Consider the following 12,372-nt stretch of genomic DNA (forward strand, 5'->3'; position numbering starts at 1 on the left):
TCCCAGAAATCCCAATTCAGTGTGAACAGCAAGTGGCAGAACCTTTCTGAACCTGGGGGTGCTCAACCAGATGGCTTCTTGCACATAAACCAAAATGGTTTCTTTGCAGCACTGACCTTGGAGGAACCTGCTGATAGGATTTTGTTTGAATTCTGTTGCAGGTGCCCACGATGAGCTGCGATCCCCCTCGGCCTGCCTGGTGGTTGGAAAAGTTGTCAAAGGAGGGACTGGTTTGTTTGACCTCAAGCAGCCCCTGACATAGTGTTTTGGTGGTAACTTAAGGATGTGATTGAAATATTCATCTGAGAGCTGCATGTGCTCTGCAGCTATGCAATGAGGGCACGTGCTGTGTCTCCAGACATCTTCCCTGTGCCAATAGGTTTCTTTATCTGGATACCCAATGAGCCTTATCCATTTAATGAGTATGGAAGCTATCTTTTGATCCAAAGTAACACTTACTTACTGTTCATCAATGTAAAAAAATGAAGTTATTTGTTTACATAGAAAAGAATAAAATGCAGGACTCGGTCTGGGTCCCAGGCTGTGCAGCAGTTCTGGCAGGCAGAAGTGGAAGCAGAATCTGTTTATGCTGTTTAATCTGTTTATGACTTTAGTGGGGCAGAATCCCATCAGGGTGAGTAGTGCCAGTTTCCATGTGGTCATTAGCATGACAAATTTCCAGTACTGGAAATAGCATTCCATACTGGCAGGTGTAGCTGGGCACTGCTGTGCTGAACCTCAACACTGCATTGCAGCATCTGTGCTCGAGGCATTTTCTCTTCTTTTGCTGCACTCGGGTGCATTGACATGAACTCGTATAAACTTTAGAGGATGCATTTTTCTATTCTGCTGCTTCATTTATTGAAAAGAATGTGTCTGTGACACAGTTAGTAAATTTCTTTTAGCTGAAGAGTGGAATTCAGAATTTTCACAGTTTCTATAGGCATTTTCCAATGCTTTTCTTTGGGTAGAACAGATCTCACACAGTGAGAGACTTGGCTTTTGCTAAAGATTTATTCCTTAAATGCCAACATGAGCTGCTGTAAGATTGACTATGTGAAAGACTCCTGTAAGAATTACTAAAACAGAGATTGTAAAGTATTTTTGCTTAAATATTCTGTCTCAAAGAGGATATTTAATAAAAGAAATTGCAAAGAAATATTTTGAGTGTCCTATTATGTGGTTTGCTGCCAAGGGGAGTTCACTTTTGACTCTGATGGTGTTAAAATCATGTGGCCCAGGGCTGTTTACCACCCCTCAGAAATCAGACTCATTTATATATTCTATTTTAATCAGAATGCACTGCATACAAGTAGTTAAAAGTTCTTTGGAGTTTGCTCACTGCCATCTAGGTAAGTTTTTTAATATATATCAGTGCCTGGTTACTCTCCCTGGTCCCTCTGCACCAGTGGGAGAGCCAGAGCAGAGGAGAGCCACTTCCAGTGGGGCTGCACTGAAGGGGACCAGGTCAGACAGTGGGAGATGTTGATTTAGGGTTGTAAAGAGCCTCTGTGGAGTTGTTTGGTTGACTCTGTTCTGCCTCAGCCCCTTAGAACTGTGTCACATGTCCTGCCAATTGCACTGAAGATTAACGAATGCAGTAACTCAGCAGGTGTCCAGTTTCACTTCAGAAATCTCTAAAAAATTTCCTTGTGTCTTTCTCCAGTCTTAGCACCTGCTTTGTAGTTGTCAAAAATGTCATTCAGCAAAGAGTCATGAGAGACTCAGTTGGGCACAGTTTTACAAACAGATGGGAAAGAACAAACGTTGTACAAAAAGGCTTTTACTTCCAGGTTACATCTGTACTGGTACAGACTGTTTATTGAGGGATCCCCAAGAGGTGTTCACAGTCCTGCAGTGAAAAGTGTCTATGCTGCATTTCCTATCTGGAGATGTGGCATCCCTTGGTGCTCAAAACAGTTTGATGTAAATAACTCACTCATTCAAGTGAAGTGGTTAGTCAGAGCTGCTCCCAGCTAACACTGATGATTCTTTAGCTAAAGCCGTTTGGAAAATGGGCTCAGGCTATGGCAGGATGATTTAGCTTTCCCTTCCAGTGCTGAGTTGCCTTTAAAATACTGGCATAGACTAGGATCTAAAACCTGATTCTGTTTGTACTGAAAGAATTGGCACTGTAGGAAAGTCTCAAACACAGTTTCTTAGATAGAAAAAGGAAGTAGATGGCTGTCCTTGTTCATGGACAAAAATGATAGGGGAGAAACATGACCTCAGATGAGAGGCCATATCTCCAAGGTTGGAGAAAGGTACTTATTTTGGCATATAAATGGGTTATTTTATACTGTGAAGGAGAAGCAGCTGAGGTAGCAATTGCTCTTAATCTCTGTTGCGAGCAGGTTGGCTTGGGGAATCATCTAAACTGCCCTTTCTGAGAAAGGAATTTCAGTTTGCTTAGAATTCATGGGTGTGTAAAAGAAAACAGCTAGAAAAAAGTCCTGCTTCATGTGGTTAGAAAACTACTTTATTTTCACATCCCCTGAGCCTCTACGCATACAGATCTTGTCTTTTAAAGTGTCTGTTTACCTCCTTGCACTCATTGTTCTCACTGTACAAAAAGTACAGTGCTTTTTGAGGAAGTATGAGCTGCCTACCCCCAAACACGGTGTGGAAAAAGGCTGCAGTTATGGGTGGGGTTCTTGCTGCTTTGTGATTATGTACAACAGGTAAATGAGAGTCGCTTTTGGCATAAAGAGCCCCAAAGAGTGAGCAGTAGATGTGATTTTGTAGAGAGGAGGAGATGATGATTGAAAGGCTGGAAGAAGGGAACCATCCCTTCTCTTAGCTGTCTGCTGCACTTTAGGGTGCCAGGATATCCCAATGCTGTGATAACACAGGAAGAATGAGTGAAGAAAAAATAACTTCGAAATTTTCTCCCTTTCTTTATGGCCATTAATAATAATGATCAATCTGTCTGGAAAACTAAAAGGTAAAAGCTTGACTGAATGTGCACTCCGCTGAACAGGCTGGTGAGTGAATGAAGATATGAAAGCTGGGGAAGAGGATTTTGGAAACCTGTAATTAGGAGAACTTAGAGTTAGTCAGAAAGAGGAAGCAGTGATCTTTATCTGGTCCCATGTGCCTGGGCAAGCAGGGCACAAGCTGTGGGTTCTACCCTGCTTGTACAGATGTGCTTGTGTGTCCTGTGAAGACAGGCTGAGAGAGCTGGGACTGTTAGTCTGTAGAGGAGGTAGCTTTGGGGAGACCTTATAGCAGCCTTCCAGTATTTAACAGGGGGTATAAATAAGGGAGAATGTGCCCTCTTATCCCATCTCTATTTTCCCATGTAAAACATCAGTTTTAAACTAAAAGATTTACGTTAAATGTAAGGGAGAAATTCCCTGTGAAGATGGTGAGACACTGGGCCAGGCTGTCCAGAGAAGTTGTGGTTGCCCCATCCCTGGAAATGCTCAAGGCCAGGCTGGATGGGGCTCTGAGCAACCTGGTCTAGTGGAAGGTGTCCCTGCCCATGGTAAAGGGTTGGAGTGACATTTTAAGGTTCCTTCCAACCCAAACAATTCTGTGGTTCACACCCACTTGCTGATGCAGATTTGTTACCTTTAAGATAGAGGTAACAGATGTTTTCAGTTGTTGATAACAGTGAATCAGCTTCTCTTTGCTCAGGAGTTGGAATGCAAGCTATGTTCAAGTCCAATAAATCATAATAGAAGGCTTGTTTTTCTCAGTAAATGATAAAAAAATCCCAATTTGGGCAATGAGAATGGATAGAAATTAGTTCTTTCGTCTGAAAAGCAAAGGTAAATATTAGGGAGCAGAGAAGTTTGTTTTCCCAGGTCACTGGTTCCCATGTTGCTATGCTTGTGTAGGTCAGTAACCAGGCAGTGGCCACAACACAGCTCCCAGAGATCTTTAATCACTCAGAGCCTTTCTGGACAAACCACTTGAAGCGTGCCAGTAAGTGCTGAAATCTGGAAGCAGCCTCATCTGCTGAGGAATTTGGCAAGTGGGAGAGCATGTGGCACTCAAGGACACTTCCCACAAGGTCACATTGTGGTGACCAGGATGTGGCTGGTGGTAGGAGGAGGAAGACAGAACAGAAATCTTCCTCTGGAATTAGGTCAGATGGGAAAACTCGTGAAGACTGCCTCTAAGGGCTAAGATCCACAAAGTGTTTGGAAGATTTTGGTGCTGAATGTGGCAGTCTTGATGTTTGGGGTGGGTGTGAAGGTGTGAAGATGACTGCTGTGGGGTGAGGGGCAATGACCTCTTGCTTCCCACAGCTTCCTGCATGGCAACCAACTCCCTCAGCCAGAGGGGAACAGCAGGCACTTTGTGTGTCATCAGTCTCTGCTTTTTTTTTTTTTTTTTTTTTTTAACCCATAACATGGATGATGCTTCAGCCTGAAGACCCCTGAGTTTTGCTTTGTTTTGTGGATAATACAACTAAAAGAGAGCCAAGGTGAGTTCTTTGACAGTGACCTGTGTCTGGCTGTGTCCATGAGCCAGGCAGTCCCTGAGGACACAGGAGCCCTGCTCTGGACTCTCTGCAGTGCCCCGAGGGGCTTCAAACCCCCCTCCTGAGTGCACTTAACACCAGTACAGGAAAATTTCCATTTTCTTGCTCCAAAACTCTTTGCTACTGCTGGAAATAGCACACGGTTCACAGGGACAAGGGCAGAAGGAGGTCAGCTCCATTCCCAAAGGAAGAGAGGGGAAGCTAGGGCTTTCTTGGAAGACCAGAGAAACCTTTCTCCTTGTGTTTGTGCAGCCTCATCCAGAAGAGCAGAGAGAAATCCTGCCTCAAAACAGTATTGCAATTAGGTCTTTTCCAGGATTTAAGGTATTTTCCTGTGATGAGAAAAACAGGGGTTATAAAGCCTCAGGGAAAAGAGGGTTATGAAGCCCTGTGAGCAGTGTAACTCCCCTGTGAGGTAACCCCCCAGCTCCTTCACCATTGCCTTTCTATATTAATTCTGATTTACAGTACAGGTTTGATGAGGCCTGAAGATGCTCCCTGAAGAGCTATCCTATTCTGGATGCTGAGTTGGAGACCCATGGGGTGCAGTGCAGTGCTCAGAGGGCTGTAGGGTGGGAAATGAAGAAACTACAGAGCCCTGTGGGCTGCAAGGTCAAAGGGCAGCTAGGCAGGGTTTTTCAGAATGCAAAATTGATCAGGGAGGCATCATTAGAGCATCCTCCATGGAGGCCTGCACTGCTGAGCTGAGCTGTCAGCCAGAGCCATCCCACAGTCTGTTCCTGCTCCTTTTACAGCGGGTGCCACACAGCCAGGATTAAACAAGCTGCTCATTAATGATGTTTTACAATTTCCTGGCTTAGATCTCTCGACAGAGCTGACTGTCCAAACTGCCCTGGAAAAGTTCTAGGTCTGATCACAGAGATGGAGAGGATGTAGAGCTGTTCCTGTTTTCCTAGTGCAGCATGCCCTGCCAGCGTTGGGAAGATGAATGATCCCCCTCGTTGGAGCTGCTTTGAGTCTGGTGGGGCTTGTGGCTTGGTCTGTAGTAACACTGCTGCTATTGTTTGGGTTTTGGAGCCCTGCCTGGCACTACAGACAGAATAATGAGTGATCAAGAAGTAACAGTGGAACAGTAATGCAAACTGCAATAAATACAGAGATGCATTATTAATGGAACATTAAAACCAAAAGGGCAAGTAGAGCAAATCGTATGCTGGCAAGCACAACAGCTCTGCAGAAAAATCCCAGGGCTGTCCCTTGAAAAAAACAAATCAATCCTCTGTGCAACATTTCTATACAGGGTTCTTCTGCTTTCTGTTATGCTGTATTTGTTCTGCCTGGGAGCCTGGGTTATTTCTGAAAGATACAGAATTTGACATGCATTTTAGACCCAGTAGCCTCTTGAGTGTAAATAAGGCTACAAACCAGAGCAGTGCCCTCAGCCTGCCACAGAAATCAACTGTGGCTTAATGGATCTTTAATTTTGGATTTTACAGGAGTGGAAAGACAGCAGAGTCTGAATTACTGCTTTTGCAAAGCTCAGGCAGGAGTTGGAGACTGGACCCAGACTGGTACCAAGAGGGGCAGCAGCAGGAAGGGCCCATTTTATCCCCTCTTTGCATAAACACCAGCACTGGGGACAAGTTTATGTAATTTTAAAGCAACTGAAGCTCAGGCAGAAGCTTTTGGCTTTGCCTTGTGTTTTGGAGCTGGTCCAGAGCTCTGGGGAGGAAGGAGCTGCTGAAACAGCTCTTTTAAGGTGCTGATGCTTCTACACCTCCACCCACCATGCTGCAGATCTGCTCAGTTATCTCTGGTACAGCCAGACCATGACAAATTGATCTTTGTCCATCAGAGACTGAGACCACGCCCGTGGATGTGCTCCAGCTGAACAGGCCAGCAGCACCTGGGTGACACAAAGCATGTGGTGGGAGCACAGAGAGGATCTACCCCTTTACCTTCACCACAGGGCTCTCAGTGACCCAACTCTTGGCCACCAAGTGGCTTCAGGTCTCTCTGTTGGCCCCTCAAAGCCAAGTCCTCCCCAGGCAGAGCTTTTACAGTCTCTCTTTCAGCATTACCTTTCACTTGCAGAGGCTTCATAGGTGTGGCTTTGGTTTGCACAAACAGCTCTTGAAGCTTAATCTCCAGCCAGGTCAAGCTTAACTGAGTCCAGTTTAACTGCATTTTCCTGTTCTGTTCCTGGCACCCCAGTTTCCCCAGAGCCCTTGCTTGGTGGTGATCATCCTTTCCAGAAGGCCATGACAGATACACCAGTGCTGTGGCTCATGCTGGCCTGTCCAGGCTGCTGGTGGGGCTGGGGCTCTGGGGAGGGGGAGCTGCTGCCAGGGAGGCAGGGATGGGAATGGGTCACTGCTGCCTTCCCCTTGTGCTGCCCAAAAACCTCCTCCTCTCTTATCAAAGCTGAAACCTGTCCCTCCCTTCCTTTGTGTCAGATTAAAGGAACTGAAATCAATTTGGCTGGTTTGGTTTTTTTTTTTTCTCTTTCCTGCCAACATCTGTCATACCCAACTGTTTTCACACTAAGCTATTTATGAGAATGAGTCTGCTCGTTCATTTTGGGGATGAAATGGGAGACCTGCATGGAGGGTGAATGACCCATGGCACATGCAGCTGGTCAGGCCCTGGAGTTTAAAGCCAGGCTGGGATTCATCCATTGCAGCTAATCCCTGGGGCTGTGCCACAGGGGTCTGTGTTTCCCAGGGCCCCTCTGACTGTGACTCCAAGTTGGCAGCTGGGCTTAATTCCACACAGTCCTCCAAAGCCATGCGAGGGAAATATTTTATCCTCCTGGGATTCATGGGTATTCTTTTAAAGGAAATGTTTAAAATGAATCATAGAATCATTTAGGTTGGAAGAGACCTCCAAGATCGAGTGCAGCCCTTGACCTTCTGTATTTTTTCTCAGCTTAAACTGATGACTCCTGTGGTGGTAACAGTCATGATTTTATGTCATGTGGTATTGGGGGAATTCTCTCAGAATTTTAATTCCTTGAAAACATTTGGGAGTTTTTTTAAAAGAAGTTCTGTACTGTGATGGTCACCATTAAGGACTTGAGCATAAGAACTCAGATCATTAAAGGCAGAAAACAAAGTAAACTCAAAAGATGTTACCTGTAAGAAATATTATGGTATCAGCTATCCTCAAAAAACGAATATCTGGGATCATTAATAATGAAAAGAAGCAAATACCTCATTTAATTAGTAGTAAAGACCTTGGAAGATTTAAAAGGACACAGGTGAATGAACAGAACTAATGATCTGAGTCACTGATAAGCAAATCAGGAAACCTCTTTTCAATGGAAAGATGGAAATCCAGATTCCATAGGCTTTCAAAACACAAAAGATCAAACTATCAAGTGGGTTTGTAGCCATGGTTATATCAGAGGTAGACTGTGTCCTGAGCCACTGTTGTTGCCAACAACTTCTGCTGACAGTTTGGACAAAGATGTTTTGCCACCCATTGTATTCCTAAGCCACCCCACCCTGTCCACCACTCTTCTGGCTTGGTGGGAGCTGCCAGGAAGGTGCCTTTCCCAGGTAAGGATTACTTTTATCCTGCTTGGAAAATCTGCTGCTAAAGATAAGAATGGCACATGCTGGCCCATCGTGGTGAAGAAGGCTCATGTCCACTCTCTCCAAACTCCCCTGCACTTGCTGGGTGGGAGTGACTCCACTCAGCCCTCAAAAAGTGGCCAGGCCTTTGTACCCAGTGTGAGGAGAGAGAGTTAATTATTATTTTCTAGAACAAAATGAGAGACCCAGAGGTGAGGTTTTACTGTCTGGGATAAATCAATACATGGAATTTACTTTGATAACATCAGAGAGGGCTGGTAGTCCACACAGCATTGGCCAGGGAGGGGACAGCAAAGGCTGGAGACAGCTGAGACATCCTGAACTCCCAATGACACCCAGTCCTGCTCCTCTGCACCTTCTTTAGTGTCCCCCTCAAAACATTTGTGGCTGCACCCCCATCCTTCCCACCACCTCTCAGCACATTGCCCATGACTCAGGCATCACCCTCACTGGTGCCTGTCTCCCTTTCCTGGGCTGTGAGTCAACACATGCTGAGGACATCACAGATGTGCAGCTGATTCACCTGCTGCTGATTTGGCCCTCACTGCTTTTCAGTAATTAAACCCCCAAACTGCCACTCCTTTGTCAGAGCTGTCTGAAATCACCTCCTGGGCCTAAAATATGCCAGGACTGGGGATAGGACAGAGCTTGCATAGGCTGTTTTTGAAGAAAAATCAAGCTTAAAAAAAGAAAAGAAAGAAAGATGTAATGGGGATTTGATACTGGCTTAACCCAGGGTTAAGTGCCAGAGCTGAGTTAGGGCAGAGCATGGGTGGTGAAGGAAGGGGAAGCTGAAGGGCAGGAGAGTACCTTTAGAAAGTGCTTTCTGCTCTCACTTCCTCACTGCTGCTCTGGATCCTGATAAAAGCAGCTGTGTTAACCTTTGTACTAATATAATATATATATTAGTTATTTAGACATATGTGTATATTATTCAAGAATATTCTTTCAGTTGTGCCTTAGGCAGGATTTCACCCTGCTAGACCCAGCTGCAGTGAGCAGGGGTAGATCAGAGCCAGCCCAAACCCATCCTCTTGCTTTGCAAGCAGTGTGTGCCACCTGAGCAGAGCAAAGGGCAGGAGGGCAGCACGGCTGCTGCTTCTGTTGCCCTCTGTGCAGGTGTGTGCAGGACAGCAGCACCCCAGTGCTGCTCACACCCTCACAGTGGCCATGAGATGTCCCTGTGTGTGACAGACTTCCCTGGAGATGGGCTCCACAGTTTTAAATAAAACCTACTCCTTCCCAGCACAGCTCATGAACAAGAATCCTGGAATTATGGAAAGGTTTGGGTTGGAAGGGACTGTTAAAGGTTACCTAGTCCAAACCCCACAATAAGCAGGGACATTCTCACTAGATCAGGTTGCTCAGAGCCCTGTCCCACCTGGCCTTGTTTCTGAGGATAGGGCATCCACCACCTTTCTTAGCAACCTGTGCCAGGGTTTTACCATCTTCACTGTAAAAAACTTCTTTGTATCTAATGCAAATTGACCCTCTTTTAGTTTAAAACAATTACCATCACCCCTTGTCCTTTCAAGGGGTAGCAGGGGGCACTGCCAGTAGCTGACATTCAATTAAATATTGTATGCAAGCTGACAACAAATTACAAATGAGCAGGCAGAATTTGGAGCTCTTCTCAGGAGCAGTCCCTAATTGCACAGAGCTAGCACTTTGCTTCCCCTTCCTATTCCAACCTCTTTATTTGCTTTACATCATGCTGTGCTCCCATGTTTTGTTCCAGGCAGCAGGTAGGAGAGATAGGAACTGAGAATTTCTCCAGGGACACCTTATGGTTGGATTCTGCCAGGTGCCAGCTCTGAAACATCAGGCAATTTGCACTCAGGCTTAGGAATATCGTGAGGACAATGATGGGCTATTTGTACTGTACCATGCTATTTTTAAAAGCCCTGCCCCTAAACTGAGATACAAACCCTTCATTATGGTTCTTAGAAGAGACACACGCTGTCTCCTCATGGATCCTTCCTCTTTTTAAAATTAGTTCTTTTTAAATTCTCAATGTGGTTCCTTTTTGTTAGCAAAAGCATAACAGGTTATCTCCAAACTATGGTCTAAATGTATGTATGTGTGTACACATATGTACATCAATATGCATATTTTTTGATGCATCACTTCAACTTTTCAGGAAAAATTGAGATGCAAATACTATTCCTGAGGAAATCATAATAGAAGCATTGGACCCAACAATCCAGCTTTAAACAAACTGTGCAGCTCTGAGCATGCATACAGTTATGCACATATATACAAATAAATAAATAAATCCTCCCAGTAATGAAGAAGTTAATCACAGTGATTTCTTTGCAGAGCAATAACTCTATGCAAATAATCTTGAAATTTGCCTGAACACCTGTCAGCTTAATTGTTTTGACACTGTGTGCAACAAGGCAGTTTATTCATGGTGCCTTTGATGAGCAGTTGTGAAGCACCTGAGACTGATGTCCTCATGGCACTACACATGTGGATGCCTTTAAATCCAGTTTGACTAAGGGGCAAAGGAGGAATTTCCTTGGAGAGACTAATGCTGTGGCTTTTCTGGCTCTGCTAAGGATGGAAAAACAGAGATTTGCATTGGAAAAGACACATCTGAGTGATGGAAAGCTATGGAAAATGTGATTTATGATGAGGTTTAAATGTTGCAGCTGGAAAGTTTGGCTGGGGGTGGAGAACAAGTTGATCCAACCACCAAGAAAGGAGAGATAAAAATCACCCAGAGTATTTTTCCCAAACACTTATTTGGCTGAGAATTCAAAATTACCAGTTCTGGGTTAATGTTTAATTATTGACTATCTATAAGGAAAGGCTCCTTCTCTGGTGTATCTGCATTCAATGGAGAAAAACACACCTGAAAAATCAGGCAAAATTTGACCTGGGATATTCTGGCTTCCCAATTCCAGATTTGATATGAAATGCCCAGCCCAAGGCAGATGAGTGCACCACGGCAGCAACCTCTCACTTCCCCTGCAGCTCGTTCATACTTTGGCCCAAGTGTCAGGTGAATGATTTTCCAAATTCTCATTCCTTTCCCACACAGACTTTTTAACAGCACATGGAACTTGGTCCTTGACATTTGAGCATCCTCCACCCCAGCAGCAGCACCAGAGCTCTCACCCACACACTCCAGGCTTTGCCTTTGGAGGACATTGGCAAGAAACAGCTTTAACCACAAGAAAGGAAACCATTTCACACCCAGCAACCATTAAACCAAAGAAATCCTTGCCACAAGATCTGTCAGTGATGAAAATTCTGAGAGGGTTTACAAAGAGATTAGGCCAGTTCAGAGAGGGCAGGGCCCTCAGGATCTCTGGGGCTCACATGCCTGGTCACCTCAGCCTCTGCTTCAGGAAATACTTCCATCACTTATGGCCAAGGTCTGTGAAATAATAACAGAGAAAGGATCACCCTCTCCTTGCCCTATTTTTTAGTGGCATTGTTGGAAATTATACTGGGCTATGGGCTATTTTTTACTAGACCCAGTGTAGGTATTTTTCTGGGGTTGCCATATGAAACCCTGTGCCTGAGCTGGTTGTGTGTGGTTCTTTGAAGACGTGGTGAGGAGACACCAGGCTGATTTTATGGTGTTATTTTACAGTTGTTTGATACTGGCACAGTTAACTGGTTCAGGGCAATATAATTTCACCCAATACACACCAACAAGAGTTTCCATTTTATAACACTGCTCATCTGCACAACAGGTGAGTGTTGTCTGGTGTCAGGAAACTGCTCTTGCTACACCCTAATCAACCCAAATGCAGTCCCAGTGCCTTGCACCACTACAAAACCCCCAAATCTTTTAAGTCAAGAGGTTGTTTCGATATTTTCTTTATCTTTTTTTAGTCTTTGGCCATTGATACTGACAGTGTTGAAACATAAAGAACTGTATCTTTGCTCAGTAGTTTTACTTCCCAAATTGCTACAGCTCTGCAGGAAGATGAGCTTTCAGAAGGATGTCTCTGTGCTGTGATGCACTGCCTTGGTCTCCCTTTCTGTTTCTGGGGAATGTGACCATGCTACAGACTCTTGTAGCCAGCCATGGCATTTTCCTGGTTTTCTGAGCCTTCCCCTTTGTTACCATTCTGATTTTGCCCTGGCCCAGGGCTCAGTGCAGCCTGTTACTTCACTGACTTCTTTGTCCAGATTGCTGGGTTGAGAGATAAGAGCCCCAGAGTCTCTACCCAATGGTCCTCACAGCTTCTCCTTTCCATCACTTTCATCTACTTTCTGGCAGGTTTAGCTACTCAGAAATGTCATTGCCATAGGTAGCCCTAGCTTGAGGCAGCAGGTGGAACAAATGGTCTCTCCCTTTTCTTC

General features: G+C 44.9%; 1 protein-coding gene across 1 annotated transcript in view; it reads left to right on the top strand.

Annotated features, from left to right (window-relative positions):
• POLR1A (RNA polymerase I subunit A) overlaps window positions 1-1,159 on the top strand; it is a 29,311-nt gene extending 28,152 nt beyond the window's left edge. The window contains exon 34 of the mRNA XM_088162994.1: window positions 162-1,159. Within this exon, the coding sequence (XP_088019120.1) occupies window positions 162-262 (101 nt within the window). The 3' untranslated portion in view covers window positions 263-1,159. The remainder of the gene's footprint in view (window positions 1-161) is intronic.
• The last annotated feature ends 11,213 nt before the right edge of the window (window positions 1,160-12,372 follow it).

This window comes from Sturnus vulgaris, chromosome 4 (genome assembly GCF_052056855.1).
Source record: "Sturnus vulgaris isolate bStuVul1 chromosome 4, bStuVul1.hap1, whole genome shotgun sequence".
Classification (NCBI taxonomy): Eukaryota; Metazoa; Chordata; class Aves; order Passeriformes; family Sturnidae; genus Sturnus; species Sturnus vulgaris.